At 40.7% G+C, this 22,604-nt stretch overlaps 1 protein-coding gene across 1 annotated transcript; it reads right to left on the bottom strand.

The window, feature by feature from the left end:
• Window positions 1-4,212: 4,212 nt before the first annotated feature.
• On the bottom strand, window positions 4,213-21,659 carry HADH (hydroxyacyl-CoA dehydrogenase). The gene is made up of 8 exons (XM_054294392.1): window positions 21,497-21,659; window positions 18,180-18,308; window positions 16,749-16,906; window positions 11,897-12,023; window positions 10,565-10,654; window positions 8,938-9,010; window positions 5,720-5,836; window positions 4,213-4,681 (listed from the first exon to the last, which is right to left on the bottom strand). The coding sequence occupies exons 1-8, from the start codon at window positions 21,623-21,625 to the stop codon at window positions 4,563-4,565; spliced, it is 942 nt and encodes a 313-aa protein (XP_054150367.1). The 5' UTR covers window positions 21,626-21,659; the 3' UTR covers window positions 4,213-4,562.
• Window positions 21,660-22,604: the final 945 nt, after the last annotated feature.

Genomic DNA, 22,604 nt, shown 5'->3' with positions numbered 1-22,604 from the left:
GCCTTGTGCTAAAATATCCTCCTGTGCCGTGGCCAACTCGCAGCCTCTGACCTCAGGCTGGAAACAAAGCTTGGCCTCACGCCTCACTGTGATGCCTTGTGCCACCACATGACAGAAGAAATGGCTCCTTTAATAACTAGGTTTGATGCTTTATATTATTCCTGCCCCAGAAGCAACCAGAACTTCCAGCCAGCATTGGAGCTTTATGGTGCTGGTTTCTCTGCAAAGAATGCACTGCCGTGAGTTATTTTCAATTTATGGAAAACCAAATAGAAAGCCTCTAGGGGAATCAAAGAGAAGAGTGAATTAAACAAGTGCAAAGTTGCTCCATGGGCATACAAACCTAAATCTAATATATTATCAGTAACACCTGACATCACAGACTGTTCTGTGATCTCATACATTTAAATTAAGACTCTGCATAGCATTGCATTTATAAATGAACAAGTATTGCATAATAAATGGTATATAAAGAGCCATTTCAGTTTTGATGTGAACTATTGAGAAGATCATAAAACTCAAGGCAGATCTTTCTACAAATCATCTTTACAGTTACCAGATTGTGGCTCTACTTAACCCTTCTGTAACAGAATTCAGTAGAAGCACATCCCTCTGGCAGTGAATAACAGAAAAAGCTACTGAAGAAGCATGTAACATGAAAAGATATAGCTCTCAAAAGAATCACAGCATCTGCTTTTGTTACTGCTCTCAGCTCTTCCAAAAAGCACAAGGAAAAGGCATTATTCAGGTCAGTTTTATAATTGCTCACATGGTCACAAACTGTAGTGAATAAAAATACTGAGATGTGGATCACGGCTGTGGTACTAGTTAGAAACGAACATAGCACCACAGCCACAGGTGCCTCTCTCGAAAAAATAGCTCCAAAACTGTCAGCAGTAAATTCTTAGGAAAAGTTGGTCTCTACAAACTACAGAAGCTGTGTGTAGTGTGCCCACATCTTTAAACTCACTTGGTACTGTAAAGGGGCTTTCTCTAGTTGCAATAACAAGCATGCACTAAACAACAGAGAATGTCTGCCACTACCTCCCACCTCCTAGCACCACACCTGCCCACAGGAATACACTGCATAGCATTAGCTTACACCTAACTCACTTGCAGACTTTACTGACCGAAGCCTGGCACAAAGTCTGGAACACACAAGACCTCTTCACATCAAAATCACCTTTTGGGCAGGCAAACAAAACAATTATTTTTCAGATGCCTTTCTCATTCTAGTAACAGATACAGATTTAACAAGACAATTGTATCTCACTACACTTCACTTTATACAGCAAATATCTTCTTTCTTGCTTCTTCACCCTGACAACATTCACTAATTTATAATTATAAGTGGGCCTCCAGAAGAGATTGGTTGATGAACCTCAAAAGTTTCACAGATACCTGGAGGTGTGTAAGAGCCCCATCCACAGAACAAGCCACCAAATATGGCACTAAGAAAACAAACCCAAACCACAATGGAATCTCATGACTCTGAAGAGCCCATGCTAGATGCTGGAGTTAACTTCTGTTAACTGGTTTTTGAAGGATATTTGCATTGTCACCTCAAAACCCTTGGATCAGATGGCTTGGGTGACAAATACAATTCATCTATGAAAAAGATACCTTTACAAGTTATTTTATGCAGTTGCTGAGTCAATCAATTCTACACACTTAATTCCCTTCCAGATCAAACTTTACTGCCACCTCTTGCACTTTATTCTCCACAAGCCACCCCTGCAGAGCACCCTCTTCTGCCCAATAAAGATTCTGCTTTCAAGTCCCTGTTTAAAATTTGCTGTGCTCCCGTTTTCTCCCCTGCCGTGTCAGCAGCTAGGCTGACCACAGATGGAGCCCATTTGGCAGCTGAAATGACCCAGATGCTGAATCTGGAGCATCTTCCCAGCTGCAGTCGCTGGGCTCACGTCCGACTCCTCGGCTGCTGGCTGTCAAGCTGCCCTTGAGCTGTGCCAAGCATACATCCCAAAGCTTTGGCCAAAGTGGGGCAAATGCTCTAAATCTGTGAGGCTGCTGACAGAAAGGATAATAAAGACTAAAGGTTTTAAAAGAAGGCAGTGAGGGAAAGCAAACACCCTTCCCTCCCTTCTCTTCTATCCCTCATTTTTTTCCACGATCTCTTTTCCACTGTTAATACAAATTCAAGGAGAGCTGAATGGTGAGAGCAGGTCTAATGTACCACATGCTAGTCTGAGGTACTGACCAGCAGGAGATTCCCCTTCATCCACACTGTGTGCAGTGGAAGGTGGCTCAGTCTGCTTCAAGTCACAGCCACAGCAAGGGATGGGAAATAATCTTTACTGAGGAAAAGGTGGCAACAGACAACTCCTTTATTTCATTACATATTCATTCTTTAAGCTCTCTAGAAATCTTTAAACTATCAAAGCTGTAGAAATTCTTGGAAAATTCAGGAGTGACTACTTAATATCCTACTTCTGGCTAATTTCCTAATTTTCCTCTCTTAAAAGGACTTCTACATTCTCCATGCCTCCCCAGTGAGGAGCAAAAGAAAAGGTTTACCTTGTTTCAATTACTACAGTCATTAAATTACCATTCTGCATTCTGATCTAGATTTAAGAGGGAGCATTTGAAGCTTTCACCCTTTACTTCATCTCTACTCATCCTGGCCCAGCACTCCACGTGCTGATAAAATAAACTATCCCCACCCACCATTAAAGTACCTCTACAGGGCCTATTCTGCTAAAAAAAAAAAGTCTCTTCTCAAATAGCAAGTCCAACTCAAAAATGCCTCTACTTATTACATATACACATACTGTACCTGTTAGAGCTCCTAAAAGGAAAACACTGTTTTAGAGAAAGTTTATTTTTCTAAAATATCACATTTACTAGTGAAAAATATTTTGCACATTTAACATTGAATAGCCTATGTCTTGCCATAAACCTTCCCCTTTCCAAATTAAAGATCGTCATCCAAGTAAAGGGACCAGTAGTAAATTACTTCTACCTAAATGTTTTTTGTAAAAAGCAAATAGCATTTTTTAAGACAGAAGAGTGATATATATTCCTATTTTTAATTACTACTGAAAACAGTACTGAAGCTATCTTCACCCTGCAGTATTTAAAAGTCACTAAACTGAGCTACAAGCATTAAGAACCTTCAGTGAAACAGACTTCATATGTAAGAAGAGGACTGTATTCCAGTAAAACCAAGTCAGTTTAACAACATATTAGTAAAGAAAAGAAGCTGTTTATAGTACTGTTTCTTTCCTTTAACCCTTTTCTTTGAAGGCAAGTGGCTCAAAATTAGATGGCATGTAATTAAGGACCAGGATCCAATAAACCAAAAATTTTATAATCTACTCAAAGATTTCTTATGTGATCGTGTCCAGGAAACTAACCTCTGTCAGCACTCAGTTTCTATAGATGCAATCTGAATTAGATGATGGAGAAGAGAGGAAGAGGCAACTTGGCATTAAATAATTATTCATAATTTCTGTAACTAAAAATAGGTATATAAGCACTAAGTACAGAAAGTAAAGGAACACTACTATTGAGTTGAACTGGAACACCAATCCTCATGCCCAACTGCTCTGCAATGGAGAAAAGACAGGATTTGATGCACTCCCATCATGGACAAATTCAGCTCTGCTAAGCCCCAAGGAAATGAAGTTGCAAAACAGAAGGTGCTTCACACAGCCAGACACACTTATTTGTTTACCCAGCACAAACTCCCAACTGCAATCCTGCAGGTACTCAACTGCAGTAGTAGTGCATGGTGTAAAAATGACACCTGAAATACAGCCAATTTACAGGACTCTAGAAAACATTCAGAAGCTTCCATCAGCATCCTAGCTTATGCCCCTGAGACCAGAAATCCCCTAGAAATCTTCATTATGTTTCTACAGCACGTAGCAAAAGTAGGCCCTCAACCACTAATTGAAAATGACAGAAAATCCCAATACAAATCAAAGCCTCTGCTTTTAACTGTTCTATTGGGAATCTTCTGTTTGGGGAGCAGCTTGCCTTTGTGGGATTCTTTTATTTGTTTGTAAATATGTCCTTCAAAACATTATTGGTCAAGGCACTGTATTTTACATCTACAGCTTAGCAGTGCACTTAAGAAAAATCCTAACAAAACAACCCACTGCCTTTCCAGGCTGCATTTGTCAGTGTGGGAAGAGGCTGCCATCCTGTGGGCTCCATCCAAGATACAACTGCAAGCCCTCACACTCAATACAAAATTGTTGAAAGTTTTATTTTTAAGAAAATGAAGTTATTTTTAGGATTTTCCCCATCAATATAATAACGTTTCAAATACATAAATTCACTTGTCATTCTGTACTGCACCTGAGAAAAATCAACATTTCATGAAGGCACTGTACATTGAAAATTTTTTGGAATTACAAGAAAAAAAACAATCTACCAAATCAAGCTTTGACCATAGTTAACTAGTGCAATCACTCAGTTCACAAGTGAGTTATGTTCTAAATGCAGCTTGTGCCACCCTTGGGAAGGTTTAAACACCTGGATTATGGCAATGCTGAATAGCATATACAGATTGCTTAACACCTCTTCAGGTCTGGAGTTCATTTGTATTTGTAAAATCCTTCTCCAGTCTTTTTACCCAGCTTCTTTTCTTCTACCAGTTTATTCAGGAGTGGGCTGGGTGCAAAAAGAGGATTGTTGGGCTCTAATGAATGCCACCCTGGAAAGGAAGGGAAGTGGATGAATTAGTAACAGTTCTGTTTACATGCAAAGATAATAGAGATCAGCATCTCCTTAGAAAAACATTCGAAGGTCAGAAAACTGAAGAAGGACTGGAACCTATTCTAGGCTCTCTGAGACCCTGCAGTACAGCTCCATAAAGCCCAGATCAGTATTGATGATTATGCACTAATCTAAGAATTAGTCTTCAGGCTCAGTGTACTCCAAACACCTTATAGTCTCCACAATTGAGGATTTTTCAAAACAATTAAGAACTTTTGAAACATAGTTAAGTACAAGGAAATAAAATAAAGGCTCTGCTGAAAAGAAATTCAAGTGCAAAGAAATCCCAAGTTGAATTTCTACCTGCAAAACACGTGGTAACTTAGAACAATGTAACACTACTCCACAGTACTAAGAGAAAAGAGGTTCCACTGAAAATGCCATCCTCAAAGTGACATTCTGCCTCAGAGAATGTTTAAGCTGCTCATTCAAAAGAACACAACAACCATCAACAAGTCATCACCATTATTTAAGTTTTTGTTACAGTATTGACATTCGCCCACTTATTAACTGAAGTGACATGGAGATGGTTCACTTACATCTTTTGAGATATTTGCTGGGTTTCTTTTTAATTAAGAATGAAAATATGGCTGGTAGAAAAAGGATAGGGAATCTCAACATTTGTCGATTTTCACAGAATTCCTCACCTCTAGTACGTCACCCTTCCCACTGATTCTTTTTAGTAATACAAAGTACCATTAATGTTAATATCATTACTATTTTCCAACAGCACTTGATGAAGTCAGCAAAGCCACCACTGTTCTGTCCCCAAGTACAAAGGGTACAGGCATGCAGTACAAATGCTGTACTCACACAGCATTCTGAGCTGAATCCTAACAGCTGAATCCTTTCTCCTCAACAGTTCAAAGGCTATACCATAAACATTCAGTTTAAATAATAAAGAGTCACATTTGCATTAAAACATCTACAATTTAGCTAGAAAGTGGAAAAGCAGAAAAAAAGAAGCATGCAGTACCATCTATAATGTATTTACTGGTATCCAACCCAACATAGTCCAGCAGTTCAAATGGACCCATGGGATAGCCAGCCCCAAGCTTCATAGCAACATCAATATCTTCCTTTGATGCATCTCCTAGAGAAAAGATTGACAGTTTGAGGAACAGAGAAGATTCCACATCTCCTTGGCACCACTTATAAATAATTAACAGGGTGTTATTTCACCCTGGTGCAGCTCTTCACAGAAATCTCTGCATGTTTCACAGCCACAAAAACTGGAGTCAGCATACACATGCTGGAGCATATAGCTGAACCTCTCACAAAAAAAGAAAAAAAAACCAAGCCCTGCAGGCCTGCTTTCTATTTTCCTGGTTTCCTCTTGCATTTCAATACAGAGCACTGCACTGCTGATGGAGCCACAGCTACCATGCTGACCCTATCAGAATGACTAAAGGAAGAACTGGTCACTATGAAGAAACAAGAGCTTCTTTTAGAGGCAGCAGAACAGGGTAAGTAAGGAAACAACTCAATTTCAGCTCCATGAGATCAGCAGCAGCTTTTGAACGAAGCACAGGACAGAGCTACCCTTACACTACAGCTGCCAGAACACAAGTGATATCCAGCTGATGGGTAAGGCAGGCATGGAGAGGGGGGCAGGAGCATCTGAGTAACATGCTTAGCTACAGCACCTATCACCAGAGGATATCTGTTGGAATCAGAGATGGCAGATAACAGAAACCTGAAATGACTGCACAGGTGCATATGAATTCATGAATTCCAAAATCATTTAAAAAGAAATAATCAAAATTATCAGAAATTTGTTACATCTACTTCAGTCTGAGCCTATAAAAATACAAATCCTGCACTGCCACATTGTCACAGTAACTTTAACCTCATTCTTTAGCTGGGAATACATATTTTAGACTGTCATCAAAGCAGATGCATCTCTACTGCATACCTCTAACTCATATTTTGAGAAAGGCAGTGCACTTTCTCTGCAGATGCTACAAAAAGGATGAAGTTATACAAACCCCAGAGGTCCTTGTTAAGTAACCTCCGTGCTCACTGCGCACAGGCATGCACGGTGTCCGGCAGCGTGGCAGACACAGAGGCTTCTGCAATTTATATGCTTAAGATCAGAGAGCCCTTGAAATAAATTTACAAAATCTCTTGTAAAGGTAACAACTTCAGTGACAGTTCTGTAGGAAGTAATAATTTATATACCTCCTTTTACTCTTTAAAGCTGACAATGTTTTTTTTAAGCCACATTTTATTTCTGAGAAGCTGTGGAGAGTAGTCTTACCTAATTCTAGCATAATTTCAGTTCCCCAAATTCAAACACAGCTAAACTCTCAACTCACTTGCAGCTGATGGAGGTATACAGACTTGTTCCCTCAACAGATTTGTCCCACTTTGTCAAACTTGGTACTAGGCCACCCGACAGTTTAATTACAGCACAATAAAAAGCAGTAAAAGAGCAAACAAGGGCTATATCCCTAGCTCATTCTGGTCTCTCCTAGTATAAAGCAGACTTCCATAGAAACTCAGCTGACTGCTTTTTAGTTTTTCCACTAAGGGCAGAGCAGTACAGACCACTATACATTAATATTTACAATAAGACCCGCTTAACTCATTGTTAATTTACTAAAGGTACATTGCTTAAGCAAAAGTGCACATTTAAAAGAATGAGATTTTGTACAAATAAAAATGCAAGGACTAGCCCAATAAAATGGCATTTCAGTGCTTGGGGTTACCAGGAAAGAGACACAATTTCATTTAATGTAGATGACAATCTGGCTCAAGTGTCTACTCTGAGAATAAACACAAGAGATATGATAGAAATTTAACTTGATTCACTCAAACATATGAATTAAAAGACAGCCATCAACCTTCCCATGACATCAAGTAGCTTTTTAAATCGATTTCACTGAAGTTAAAAAGTCACAAATGAAATTTAGCAATTTTGTAAATATCATACTGTGGGAGAAGATACAAAAAGAATAAAGATTAAATTGAAATATTGTTTTGCTTAGGCAAAAGCACTCGGTTTTAACATTCAAACCCAGTAACTGTTTTCTCCTGCATTTAATTAAAAAGTTCTGTTGTCTCCTGAAATATGCACAATGATACATGTCACTTAACAAAGGCACCTCTTTTAAACACACTGAAACACCCATACACTTTATTCAAAACTGTGACTTTTTCTAAAAAAATAATGCCCCCTCACATTCATGCCTTTGCCTTTCAAGTCACTAAATTTGCTCTTTTCTCCCTTTGAGATGTAATTAGGTACATCTGTTGATGGATAAACAAGTAGTGTTGTTTTACTTTTTTTTAGAAATCAAACCATCCTTTCCATGTGCTTTAAAAGAGATTTTTAATATTTAAAGCATACTTGGTGGAATCCTGAAAATGGAGTGCTTTCATCTGTAAAAAGGCAGTGATTTCAAAAACAAAATGTTTCAAATGACATTCTTAGTAGCACAGAGCTATGAGCAGAGAACTTGAAATAAAAGCAATTATAGTCTGTAATTTCATCTTTATCCACTACATTCATTATTGGCTTCTTTTCAAAACAAGCTTCAATGCTTTGAAAAATTCAGTGGTTCTTTGGGGATTCATAATTATTTTTACCTACATATTAATGTAAAAGAGACCAGCAGTGAGACAGGAGTTCCTGAAGAACCAATGTCTAAAAATCAACACAGAAGGGGAACAGAAAGTTTTATGTGGCAGTAGCTGAGCTGAAATCACTTCAGTACCAGTACCACAATGTGACACTATTACACCACTTACCTCGAAACTGGGGGTTTATTTCACAAGCCCCATATGAGTGAACTCAGGAGAACTTTACTAACAGTCCCATTGTGGGACTTTCAATCACTTTTATCAATGTCTCCTGGGACAGAGAGAGGAAAGCTCCTGAACAGGTGGCAATGGATGTTTTTACAATGGTTCTCCACTCACCTTGTCACCTCCTAGCCAGAAATATTTTCCACCACCAGGGGTTTCACACACAAGTACCTTCCAACTCTGCAAAACCTGACTCTGCATAATTTCAAAGAGAAGGCAAGGCCTTTCCAGCTACACATGTTGGCTCATATTTAACATTCTCTATTCATTTCCAGCTTTTCATGTCTGAAAATTTTGAGGGAATCCCATGGCTTTTCTGAAGCAATGTTACATTTAGTAGTGTTATATGTCAACCTCCCTTGAAGTGAATATCCCACCAAGTACCTCTCTCAAAAAGACGAATAGCTTCCATCATATACGGCACCAGGAGACGGTTTACAATAAACCCTGGAGTGTCCTATGAAAAATAAAAAAGGTATTCTAAGTCAACACTCTTTACCAGAACTACACTCAATGCTATGTGACAAATAAAACAAGTGGATGAAGACACTTATTGTATCATTACTTAAGATACTTTCTGATCTGTATTTTTCATTTAATTTTTCTGCTCAGTAGTAAAGCATAAAACATTGTGAAATGGCATATTAACATTAAGGAATGGCATATAAACAGTCATCATGACTGAGAATAATAAGACTACTACAAGTCAAAGCAATCCATCTTAAAACAATTTAATATGGCTAGTCTTTTCTTTATCAAGAGTCTAATGATACAATTTCCTGAAGTTAGGAGAAAAGCAATTCTTCCCTAGAAAGTTTTTTTGGTGTGTGTCTACTACCAGAAGCACTCCTGACTAAATAGTCTGCTTCTCCCCCACTGCTCACTGGTGATCCATACTTTTGAAAGTTAGGATAGCTTTAACAGCAAACATCAACACTGACAATGAAAAGATAAGACACATGCTGTCAGAAGGTAACAAATGAACACAAAACTTCTTTTGCACAAGCATCAATCAAAAGCAGAATCAATCAAAAACAAGAGAAAGAGTTCTGCAAATATAATATTATTCTGTATATTACTACTGTTTCAGATATTTATTATTCATTCCACTTTATCTCAGTATTTAATCCAGAGAATCCCAAGCAATGTTTCTTCTATAAGCAAGAATTTAAAAAAAAAAAAAAAAAGTTCAGGCATGAATAATGCATTATTCTCTATCCAAGCTAATTTATAACAATTCTTCCTATATTCTGCACATTGCATGGTACTAAACTGTGACAGAAATGGGAAAAAAGTCAGCTAAGGCCACAGAACAATTTAGCCAGAATTTAGAGAACATAGCTAGAATCAGAGTCCAGCATCCTGCAGCTGAATTAATTAATCCAGTAACTACCAGATTGCAGGCCCTTCTTTTTATTATCAGCTGTCTCCTGAGGGCTGTGAAACCCAAAGCAGTAGCTTGCATAAAGCTATCCAGACCACAGCTTAATGGATTCAGAAAAAGTGAGCTTTCAAAGTAGGGTGTTTCTCTAGAGAAAATAAACCAAAGCTGAGAAGAAATTAAGATGAATATGTGTCTAGTTACTGCAGTCTTAAGAAAACCTTGCAATGAGCACACACCATGAAGGATCCAGCAAACTGCCTCACAGTACAAGAGGCAGCAGTTTTGTCTCTAGCATGGCTAAAGATGAACTCCTGCTTAAACTCTCCAGTCTACACTTCTGCAGGACTTGAAAAAAAGACTCCATAACAGTAAGCTCTGATACCTGTGAGTTTTGCTGCTCTAGACAAGATGTCCAGAGTCACTGGACTTGGAAGAATTTGTGGTAAATGTGGGTGTTTTCTTTGTCAAATTACTTTTAATTATGAAGACAAACTGGACAAGATGCAGCCTAGAAATTTTTGAAGTGCTCATGCATCTACTAAATACATCTACTAAAACCTACCACCTTAAAATTAACAGGCTACAAGGACAGACCCTCTGAACAGTATACTGTCAAAATGTACTCACCTTACAACTGACAGGACTCTTTCCTACTGCTTTACTGAAATCCACAAGTGATTCAAAAGTCTTTTGGCTGGTCATTGGAGTCTTGATGACCTGGGTGCAGGGAAGGTAGAGAGAGCATAAGCATATTAATGAGCAGAATGTCTCCCATTTTCCCATTGCAGCAATGTAATCCGAACACTCTTCCAGAAATTCACAAAATGTTTTGCAGAAAACCACCTTGAATGTATAAATATGTAACAGACACAGAACACTATTTTACACACAGATACACCATTTTGCAATGTTGTGTTTCTTTAAGACACTTTCCCACTCAGCCACTATGGAAGGATGGTAAAAGGAACCATTCTTTGAAAGCACACTTAAGAGATTATAGTGTATCAAAATAACTCTAAAAGCTAAATAGTCTCTTGTCTTGGGAAACACAATGACATCACCCTAGAGACCCATTTAAACAGCCCTAGCTCCTGATACAAGAAGTTCTAGCAGCTACTCCACCTCTCTATAACCCCCTCTCAGATAATTTTAGGGAATGATAAGGTTTCTCCTTGGCCTCCTTTTCTCAAGCCAAACAATCCCAGCTCCCTCAGCTGCTCCTCCTGTGAGTTACTCTCTGGACTCTTCACCAGCTCTGTTTCCTTTCTCTGGACACACTCCAGCACCTCAATGTCTTTCTTGCAGTGAAAGGCCCAGAACTGGACACAGCATTTGAGGTGTGGCCTCACCGGTGCCCAATACAGGGGGACAGTCACAGCCCTGGTCCTGCTGGCCACACTATTTTTGACACAAGGCAGGATGGCATTGGCCTTCTTGGCCACCTGGGCACACACTGGCTCATGCTCAGCAGCTGTCAGCCAGCACTCCCAGATCCTTTTCCTCTGGTCAGATTTCCAGCCCCTCTTCCCCAGCCTGTAGCACTGGAAATATTGAAACAAACACAACTGACTTCGTTTGAAAAGTGACAAGACAATAAGATTTAATCTCCTGCCATTTTCTATTTATTTCTACACTAGTACCAGCAATTCCTATGAATAAGCCTCCCTGCTTGAAATGATGGCTATAAACAGCACCTCTGTTGGCAGTTCAGTGGGGAACTCAGGAGCCTTGAGACTGAAGGAGTTACCTCTGTCTGTTAAACCTGCCCCTCACCAGAGACTGCAGTACCCTCTAATCATTAGAGGTAGCAAATTCCATATCAGAGCAGCTGCAAACTGAGATCTGCTCTGTCAATCTAAGTGAAATCTCACTGCTGACAATTGCACTGCTGGGCTGCAGCTGTAGCTGATGGAACATGATGATAGCAGCCCCTGTAAGGCATGCACACAGGACACTCACCTCCACAAGCTTCATCATAGGCACAGGATTGAAGAAATGGAGACCACCAAATCGGTCCTGCCTGGTGGTTGCATTTGCCATCTTTGTGATTTGCAAGGATGAAGTGTTGCTTGCAAATATCGTGTGCCTGGGAATAAGAAATACATAGATTGCATGAAGGACAGTAGGAGACTGAGGCACTAAACATAAATAGACATCCATTGGCAAACCAGGCAAGAATTCTCAGAAATATCCCTGCAGTTTATCACAGTCCTTTTGCTGAGGTCCAAGCACAGCAATTTAATCAAATACCCACTGCAAAGACTGTGTGACTTTCTGATTCCTGAGGAATTATATTGAATGCTTTTATTAGGGGCTAGGAAAAAGGACTGTGCAATTAGAAAATTTTATTTCACTCCCCAAATCCATTCTAGGTAATTCTTTCAGCAATCCTGGAAACCTAAGGGTATTTTTATTTGTTGTTAAACACATTTATACATTTATTGAAACCCAATCATATGCCATGTCAAAAATGCACTTTGGAGTCATACAGAAAATTTGCAATCTACTTTATTTTGAAATTATCAATGATAGACAAGATGAGCAAACCAGAGCAAAGATTTAATAGGGAAAAAAACCCAGAGAAAATGTAAAACCTGACGTGCATAGGACACCACAAAGGATCAACAAAATGCTAAGAATTTTAAGACACACGTGAAGTCCTTCTCCAGACATAAACCAAATTTACTAACTGCAATTCATAATGGTTTGAGTATTTTGTTTGGGTTTGTCGTCCCAGAAATATCTCAGACCCTCAACAGCCCTGCTATCACAACAAAAACTTAGAGAAATGGCTTTTTCTTCGAATCAGAAAATCAGAAACTAAATTAGAGATTAAAACCTACCTTTCACTTTGGACTGCATCCTACCATCCCTTTCTGTTTTGCATAAAACCACCTTGAATGTATAAATATGTAACAGACATATTTATATGATCTTACTGGACTCAGCAAATGTTTATCTATGTTGATATTTTGCTTACATTGTACTAAGATGTAACTGAGCTTTACAACAGAGCTTTCAGGAAAGTTATGTCCAAGTCATGGTGATATCTTATAGTGGCATTAAAGAAAACATTTCAACATTCAAAGAAAACATTTTTATTATGTTTTCTTTTTTGTTTTAGTGAAGAAATAAAAAGTCCTGAAAATGCCTGCTTATTCTTCTTACAAATATTCTTTTATTATCTCTCCACCATAAAGTGGCCTTATACTGGTCTGAGGTGAGGTACTAAAAGGAGCATTCTACATTTCATAGTTTTGACCTTGCAAGGTCAGTGAATACAAAAGTCACTTACTTTCTGCACTGTATGTAAAAATTAAAATGCTTATATAAAAAAGAAGCACATTGATTTGTGAAATATAATTGCTAGGTTTATGTCTGAGTTCACTTCAGAGATTTTACCTCACTACTTCATCTGTAGCCTCACACAACAGAAAGCCTTGGAAAAAAGAAAAGCATTGGATTTGCACTGTGAATAAGTGTGTTTTAGTTACATTTTCTTCTCTGACCAACCAATTGATTTCATTGAGTTTAGAATAGAATTTTCATGCCTCTGTGACTCAGAATTACACAGTCCATGCTTCAGATGGCAGCAGAGTTGGGAGGCTTTGGGAAGCCAGAATTAGTGAAGTATAGAAATGGCTTTCCCAGCAGCAGAGTGCTTTCTCTTGGTGCCATCTAGTGGCTCAGGGAAAGACGTCAAAAGTGGAGCCCAACACAAGAGAAACCTTAATAAATATTTCCAATAAATCCAGCTCTTACAGTCCAGCTGCCTTACACAGCAAACACTGAGTAATACTTCTTTTTTTAACAGTTTTTTAACGCATTCATTCGAACACAGTGAACAGCTGAAAAACACTGGCCAGGTCCAAGCTGAGTTTCCACATCTAAAGGCAAATCCTAGACCGAGGGATATTGATGGGCATTTCCTACAATCCCAGAAGAAAACAGAAAACAAGTACAGAAAAGTTCTTAAACTGGAAATGCAAAAGTTCTTTTGTCATATTTGTTACAACCCTGTCTGGAAAAGTGCTGCAGCTTCTACAAAAATCCTAGCCTGATCTTTTTCAAAATGGAAATGCAAGACTAACTCCATTCTAGAAAAGGAAAACAGAACTGAAGAATGGGTAGAAATGCTTTACTCTGGTCCAAAGATGATGACCATGTAACACAGTAATAAATACCAAATATGGTGAGTTTAATACTGAGAGGAATAGAACATACAATTCTGCCTTCCACGTTTTGCAAAGCTGCAAGAACATAAAGTTTTGCTCTGAGAACATAAACCAGTATGTTCTCAGACTAATGGCACCCAAGAAACAGCATCCACTGTTTCACCTGGACAGTTACCCAGATGGGGAATACTCTGAGTTTCCAAGGTGCTCTGGGGTTTCCAAATGCTCCTGGCTTATTACATTTGATTTGAACACTCATGAGAAATTTGCTCCCCACTCACAAATACAACTTCTCTCAGTAAAAGAATAGCTTTCCCATCCCCTACATGTTTAGATCCACTTTCAGAAGAATTACAGTTACTTTATAAGAAAAGGAAAAGGAATTAAGTTAATTGTGCTATTGTAATACTTCAGGTTTTTTGCAGTTCCCAGACTTATTTATTTTCCTCAGAGATGTTTCCATAGTGCAAAAATGGGAGATGAACAAGTACATGTTGCAGCTGAGGAAATGTAAGAAACATGAAATACATCACAAAAGAAGAAAAATGCAGGGTTTCACACATCTTGCATTTCATAGGCAGAATTCATCTTGTCAGAACAACTGTCATACATAGCCCCTCACATTTCCACCTTCTGTCATCCACCCCTCTGGGAAGTCCTGAGATTTGAATGAACCCGAGTCCTTCCTTCACAGCATCCTGGTCTCTCCCTATAACCCACACTTCAGAGGGCCACCAATGCTCAGAGGCCCTCAGAAGCAAAGTTCCTCCTGACATCCAAAGCTGTCTTTAAACAAAGCCTGTCTTTGTTACCAATTAACCACAAGTCTACCACCCCTACTGAGCTGACACAACAGTTAGTTCATACAATAGGTTTATAAATGTTGAACTATTCAATCTTAGAAAAGGCTATAGAATGCTTGCACTGACAGGGAGAGATTTCTATTCCAGCACAGTGCCATGTGGGATGAGTAAAGCCTACTGCTTCCTTCTAACACATGGAAAAAAACTCGCTACAGGTTTCTGTCTTTCCCCACACTAAACACACCATCTGCAACTCTATACACTCTCACAGCTACAAATTACCTTTTGTATCCAAGGCTAATATTTTAAACACCTGACTACTAAGTTTCACTATTTTACCAGTTTTTGATCTAGACTTTCAACACTGCAACCTGTTTTTTTTTGCCACCCACCTAAACTTCCTTTATCCTACACATAAGATACCTGTATGCTTATAATAGCTTCCAAATATCCCCTTAAAAAGGAAGGCTTCTTGTCTTAGCCATTTTTCCCAACTCTGCAAAATCATCCCTTTCACAATGGGCAGGAGCAGATTTTAACAACCCCAGTATCTTTGAACACTGTGATGTAAAATCCAATGTTTTACAGCAGCTATGCTGACAAACAGCTCAGTCTTCCAAAAAATAGCTCAGGTGTTCCAAACACACATATTTTTAAGTGAGGCTCCAAGTCCCCGTGCCCACATTTCCTTGCTGACTGGTTTTAACAGTTTACCATTTAGTACACTCCAATTTGCTCATTAAATACTTGGCCAACCAATGGACTGTTTGCACAAAATAGGCACAAACACACAAACCAACCACAACAAGGTACTCTCATAAACGTTGAAGGCATCTATTTACTTTTGTGTGTCAGGGTAATGGCAAGTTACCCTGTGCTCAGTACATGGCTGCTTGTGATCATTTACTGTTTTCAAAATTACCAGGTAATTTTAATTACTGACAGGAGGAGAAAGCCTGAAAATCTCCCCAGGCTGAAGTCAACTAATGATAAAATCTTTTTTCCCTTGATATGATATTCAAGCCACAGCTTGCCCAGTTGACAGGTCAGACATTCCAGAATATCTCTTAGCCAATACCCCCAAATTTACCTGCACTAGTTAAAATCTCAACAAGCAGTCAAAGTCTTGTGATCCTGACTCATCAATTACATGGCTCGAATTTCTGAGACTGCATGCTCACCTTAACAGCATTTTTGGCTTTGGATAATATTCAACAGTAGCTTCCAACAGTTATCAAATATAGTTCAAGGACATTTCCAGGGACTTTATGTAACTGAATGAGTACCTACTAAAATACTATTTACCCTTTTACATCACACACAATAACCATCATTGGCTGTTTCCTAACTCCTGTAATACAAAGTAAAGTTAGTTCACTTAAGACATTATTGAGCTGACTGAGACTTAGAACTTGTTTATGACAGGTGTGCTGGAAACAAATACTTTATAATTCCAATTCCCAATTTAAGTACAGGAACACAACATTAACAGTAACTCATGTCCACTGGAACAAGTCAGTTCTACTGTTCTGCATTTGTAGTTGGATTAAGATTTGAAAGTGCCAAGTAGATAGGCAACCCTAATGACTAAACACACCTGGAACAACAAATGAAGCAATGCAACAAGCAAATGAAGCAATGCAACACACCTGGGAATGTTTATAACCTATGCACCTGGCACAACTATTCCACACCAACATAATAGTCTGGAGCTAGTCTAAGACAGCAAAACTCATTCTTAAATAAAGCAGCTGAGAAAACAGAGAACTAACTGTGAGTGGAAAAGCAGAAAATAGTCTAAGTTTCAAAATGTAACAGGAAAAATATACATACTCTGGAGCAAACTTATCCAGCGTCTGGAAGAGTTTATTTTTAACTTCCAGGTTCTCCACAATGGCTTCTATCACCAAATCTGTGCTGTGGACCACTGATGCTGCATCTGTGCTCGTTGTGAGGTTCTTCAAGGTCTTCTGAATGAACTCAGCACCAGCCTGAAACATTTTCAAGCAGCTGTAATGTCTGTTTACAGTGATTTAATTTACTTTTATATGTGAATCCCCTTATGTTATCTGGTGGTTTTGACCTCCCCCCAAAATGCAGGCAGTCTGCCACATTCCCAAGTCAATGAGAAGGTTCTAAGTGTGTAGAGGTATAATGCTTTCCAGTGACAAAGTTTTCCTAGCCAAGCAAATCTGTTTTGAAGCAAATAGGAGACCTTTAAACTCATTCTTTCAGGAATTTCTTGGCTGTAGTCCAACCTTCAGCACAAGAGTCTGAGTGATCACCTGGTTGGTCAATCAGTGGCTACAGTTTCAGTGAAAAAGTGGGGAAAAATGTTTCCTCACTAGTAAATCTGTTGACGTAGTTTATGAGGGCAGAAATCAAACAGAAACGCAAGACTTTTAGCCAAGGGTACATGGAGACACAGTAAAAATAAAAAAAAACTCTATATGGTAGAATATAATGTCATACAAAAAGTGCAAGTATTATGTGGATAGTTTTCTTTTTGATTAAAAGGCTCTCCATAATGCTCTACTTATCCTGGCACTTCCATACTCCTGCAAGCAAGCCCTTTTTACTTCCTTCCTCTGATGCATCATTTTCTGGCAATGATCAATACCAGTGTACATTGTATATGTTAATATGTATCAAAAGAACAAATGAATCTGCTGAGGAATTCAGAGAAGCAAAGCTAGACTCATCAACTGCACCACAGTGGCTGGCTGTAGGCAAGACTTCCTCAGCAATGCAAGTGCAAAGTTATAAATCCAACACATGTCACTTGCACACTCATTTCCTTTGCAGTAATCCTGTGCCCAAGTATTAGGAGGAGAAAAAAAAAAAAAAAAAAGACTCCTTACTCAGGTATTAAGACAATTTTGTTACTATTTGCTTTTGGACAAAATGGGTGCATTCCCAGGTAAGCACTCAAAGACTGCTTGCTTTTAAGTTAAGGTAAATAATTTTATTCCATTTCACACTTAGCATCCGTTTTAAAAGATTGCTAAGTTGGTTTAAATCTTTAGCTTAAAGCTGAAGTTTATTAAGGAAAGAAAATGAGGTAACACATCTTTCAACCTCCATAAATTAAAAATAAAAAACAAACTGAAAGTCCAGGTTCTTGAGCACACTGGGAAAAAAGTTTCCCTTTTAAGCAAGTATAATAACATGCTCTATAATGCATAGCTGCAATATCATAACTTCAATATGGCAGCTTTTATTCTTCCCAGTTTTCCTAGAGGAATAAAGAATAAAGGTGTCAACCTCAGGCTTATCTGCAAACTTCTTCTTTATCACTCTCTTCAAACTCTCTTCAATTCCTTTTGTAGACTTTTTAAGGATTTCATCTGACTGGTCAACTAATACCACAGTGTGACCACTGGCTGCTGCAACCTGGAAGTTAAAAGAAAACAAAAATTCAACTCAATGTCACAAAATAATCAACCATATTCATTTCTGTTGACAGACAACATGCCAGGCATTTAGGCAAAAGAGAGCTAGAATACATTGAATTAAATACACTTGACTAGAAAAATCATAAAAGCCTGTATACAGCTGGGGTGATGCTTCAAGGGATAAAAGTCTCAAACAACTTGAAGGAAAAAGAAATCTCTCCCTCACACTGTCTGCAGAATCTTGTGTCTCAAGGCATCTAAATTCTGTGGCCATGGCTACAGAATAAACTGCTGTCTTGAAAGGAACAAATGTTTTAGCTGAGAGCCTTGGATCTTGTAAGGAAAAAGGGCTGTGGAGACCAAAACTGGAATGCTGGCAGGGTGAGCAGGTGGCACAGGGGATGGCCAACCCTGTGTCCCCAGAACACAGCTCTGCTGCCAGGCCATGAGCATGTCCCTGCAACAACAGAAGGTGAAGCTGGGACAGAGAAGCTGGGAGCAGCAGTGGACATTTGCCACTCCAGGATTCCTCACAGACAAGAATGGCTGCAAAGCCTCCCTACTCTGCACTTGGTGCAAACACTGGCTCAGCTACACACAGTCACTACTGGATTGCCTTTTGGTTGGCATTCAAATTAATTTCAAACATGTAACATCACTGTCTCACACAGCATCAGCACATTAAAGATCAAGTGCTCATTATCTGTTACTTCACTTTTACTTTATTTATGTTCCTCTTGTTAGTTAACAACAGCCTCTCTTCACTTCTAGAATCCTTGAACTAATAGAGCTGTGATTTAGTAACTGTGTAAAACAAACATTAAAACACAGTTCCACTGATGGTTTTAAAGTGACTCAACTTCAGAGCTTCCCTTCTGCAATCTTTTACCTTGCATTTAACCCTACATGTGATGACTCAAGACTCATGCACCCACAAGACCCACTCCAACACAGCTAGCTGAAGTGGAAAGTGCAGCTATCTCATGAAGAAAAGCATGGTGATGTTCTCATCCAATTTGCCTCACTAACCCAGCAAATAAAGAAATGCCAGATTGTCACTGCACAGCAGCAGTAGAGCTTTAACAAGGGATCAGTCTGCAGACAGACATTTCTTTATCCAACTTAGTTTTTTATTTTCACTAGGGCCATTCCATAAAAACCACTTAAATCAAACCTGTACTTCTAATACTTCATCTGTTGCTAATCATTTGTAATGGCGATTTTTCATCTGAGGATGAAAAATCATTACCAAGCACATTTTTAGAGGTGCTTCACTGAGGATCCATTTATGACACCTCACTGACCAGCTGGTGAGAAATCCTAGAAAAACTAACATCTCCCATTTCCCACCATATTTACATGGACAGGGAGGAAGTAAGTGAGACAGGATCATACCATTTCCTGGCAACTCAATCACACACTTGCCTAAATTCTACTATCCAATGATCTTAAGAATGTGTTTCCAAATAAGAAGCACAAGTGCTGGGGAGTCAATGCTTTTTTCATACAAAAGTGCTTTTCACAGAGCATAATCAAAAATTATAAATAAATTATAATAAAGCAAATAAATACAAATAAAGGCATACACTTTAGCAGAGGCTTGCTTCACTGACAGTATGAAAAGCCAGGAGAACAGGAGATGCAATTTCTTAAGTGCTCAAAAAGGGATGAAAAGCAGCTTTATTAATAGGGTTCAGGGGAGACACCAGTGTTATAATGACCTCTGCTTTGAGATAAGTTTGGATTGATAAATTGGAGGCAAATGGTCAGCAAAATAATCCTGAGTCCTTAACAGTGGTGGAGGCCTGCAACCCCTGTTACTGTCAAATACCAGACATGTTTCTCGTGACAAGCTGCTCTCTGGAAATGTGCAATCCAGCAGAACAAGATCAGCAAACTTACCTGGAAAATTATAAGCTTTGCATAGTCTGCATCTTCCTCAAACACGAGAACAACACTTTTCTAAGTTGTTCTTTGATGCTTCTCCAATGGAAACGTCAAGCTTTAGTATTATGATACAGAGGAGTGTTTTTATCAGAAAAGAGAACAAACAACTATTGTCTTAGCAAAAAAATTGCCACTGTTTTCCATCTGCTAGAGATTTGCCAGGAATGTAAGAAATCTTTAGTTCTGAGAGGCAAACCTATTAATTCATTGAAATGGAGAACTGCTATTCATGCGCTACAGCTCCAGCCTCACTGTCGGTTTCCCCTCGGATGTTTGCCTGCCCCCCTTATTCTTTGTGAAGTTTGTGAACTACACTGGTATCCTGGACAACGGGTTCTTTCTCTGAATTAATTAAGTGCCAAAATTTTCAATCACCGAAAGGACTCTTCAATTTAATATCCTAAAGCTATCAAGCCAAAGGTGAACTTAAAAGCCAAAGGCCTGATGTTACACTCTGGGAAAATAAGTCCTGTTTAAATATTAACCACTTCATTATTCTGAAGATGAATGACAGCTAAATGCTCATTTTAGCTGCTGCATGTAAAACGTCTAAAAAAAATCACTAGATCTGCTCTCTTGCCAAGTTAGAATAATGGTCTTTCCAACCAACATTTTCCACGTATTTCCACAGTCCCACTGTCTGTTTACAATTAGCCCACGCATTGTCTTAAGAGCCACCTTAAGCAATTTAAGCCATCAGCCTGGGTTCTCCTCTCCAAGCCGTCCGACCTGAGGATGGGCAGATCAGAAGTGTGAGAGTTGAGCAAGCAGAGCAGCAATGTTTCGCAGCCCGCCGCGGCAGCAGCGGAGCCCAAACCCGCGGCACTCTGGCAAGGCAAGCGCAGGGGCGCGTCCCGCCCAGCCCGGCCGAGAGCCGGCGCAGCCGCTGCTTCCCGCACAAACCCAGCCTGGGAAGGCAAGCGCGAAGGAGTTTGACTGTAACACGTCCTGAGAAGCGCCAGGAGGGTTGTTACGTTTAGTTGTGGGTTTTATTACCGCTGGTCCGCCAGCTGACCGCTCGCCCTCCCCAGAGCTCGTCCCTTCCCGCCCAGGGACAGCGCGGAGCGCAGCGCCACGGCCGGGCTCAGCTCCGAGCGAAGAGCCCCAGCGGAGCTCCGGGCCGCAGGAGCAGCAGCCCGGGAAGGGCCCGCGCTGGCCGCAGGGCTCGCCCCGGGCCCCGGCCGCCATGGCGCCTCCGCTCCATCCCGCCCCGCGGCCGGGCCGCCGCACCGCGCTCACCTGGGCGATGCCGGCGCCCATGAGGCCGCCGCCGATGATCGTGACATGCTTGATGAGCAGCTTCTTGGCGGCCGCCGTGGCGGCGTCGGAGGAGGCGGCGCGCACGAACTGGCGGGTGGCGAAGGCCATGGCGAAGGCGCGGAGCGAGCGGCGGCGCCGGGACAGGCGGAGCCGGGACGGGCGGGGCGAGGGCCGCGCTCCGCCCCGGGGGAAGGCGGCCGGTTCCGGCTGCCCAGTCCCAGCTGCCCGCCGACGGGGCAGGCGTGTTGGGTCTTTCACCTTCGCTACCTCTGATTCTTCAAGAGCCAAGCAGCAAGGGCAAGGTCAGCGCTGCCGGCACGCCCGCGAGTACCCGGCTGGCGCTGGGCCGGCGGCTGAGGCTGCGCTGAGGGCCGCCCTTTGCCTCAGAGGTCACCGCGCTGCCCTCAGCGCTCACCTGCCCGCTGCCGCTGCTCACGCTCGCTGAATCGCTGAGTCAATGAGGCTGGAAAGACCTCCGAGGCCATCGAGTCCAACCCATGACCAAACACCACCATGTCAACTGCACCACGGCACCAAGTGCCACATGCAGTCTTTCATTAAACACCTCCAGGGACGGTGACTCCACCGCCCTCCCGGGCAGCCCATTCCAGTGTCAAACCACCCTCTCTGTGAACACAGAGTTCAACCTAAACCTCTCCCGGTCAGCTTAAGGCTGTGTCCTCTCATCCTGTCACTGGTTGTGTGGGAGAAGAGGTCTGCCCCCACCTGGCTAGGCCCTCCTGTCAGGGAGTTGTAGAGAGCGCTGAGGTCTCCCCTGAGCCCCCTCTTCTCCAGGCTAAACAGCCCCAGCTCCCTCAGCCGCTCCTCACAGGAGCTGCGCCCCAGACCCTTCCCCGCCCTCCATGCCCTTCTCTGGACACGCTCCAGCACCTCAATCTTCTTCCTATTCACATCAATAAAAGCTCTCCCCACAACAAAAGTTTCCTGACAGAAGGGGATGCTATTTCCAGGCTAGCACAAGATACATAATAAACAAATATAATAAAAAATCAAGAAAAAAATTCTTCCATTAACACGAACAGCTGAATCATATCAGATGCAGACTGCCCCGATTTCCATCTAATTA

The sequence above is a fragment of the Melozone crissalis genome, unplaced genomic scaffold, assembly GCF_028551555.1.
Source record: "Melozone crissalis strain CALT ecotype California unplaced genomic scaffold, PUWL_Pcris_2 ptg000006l_1, whole genome shotgun sequence".
Lineage (NCBI taxonomy): Eukaryota > Metazoa > Chordata > Aves > Passeriformes > Passerellidae > Melozone > Melozone crissalis.
This window is presented reverse-complemented; position numbering and strand designations above follow the sequence as displayed.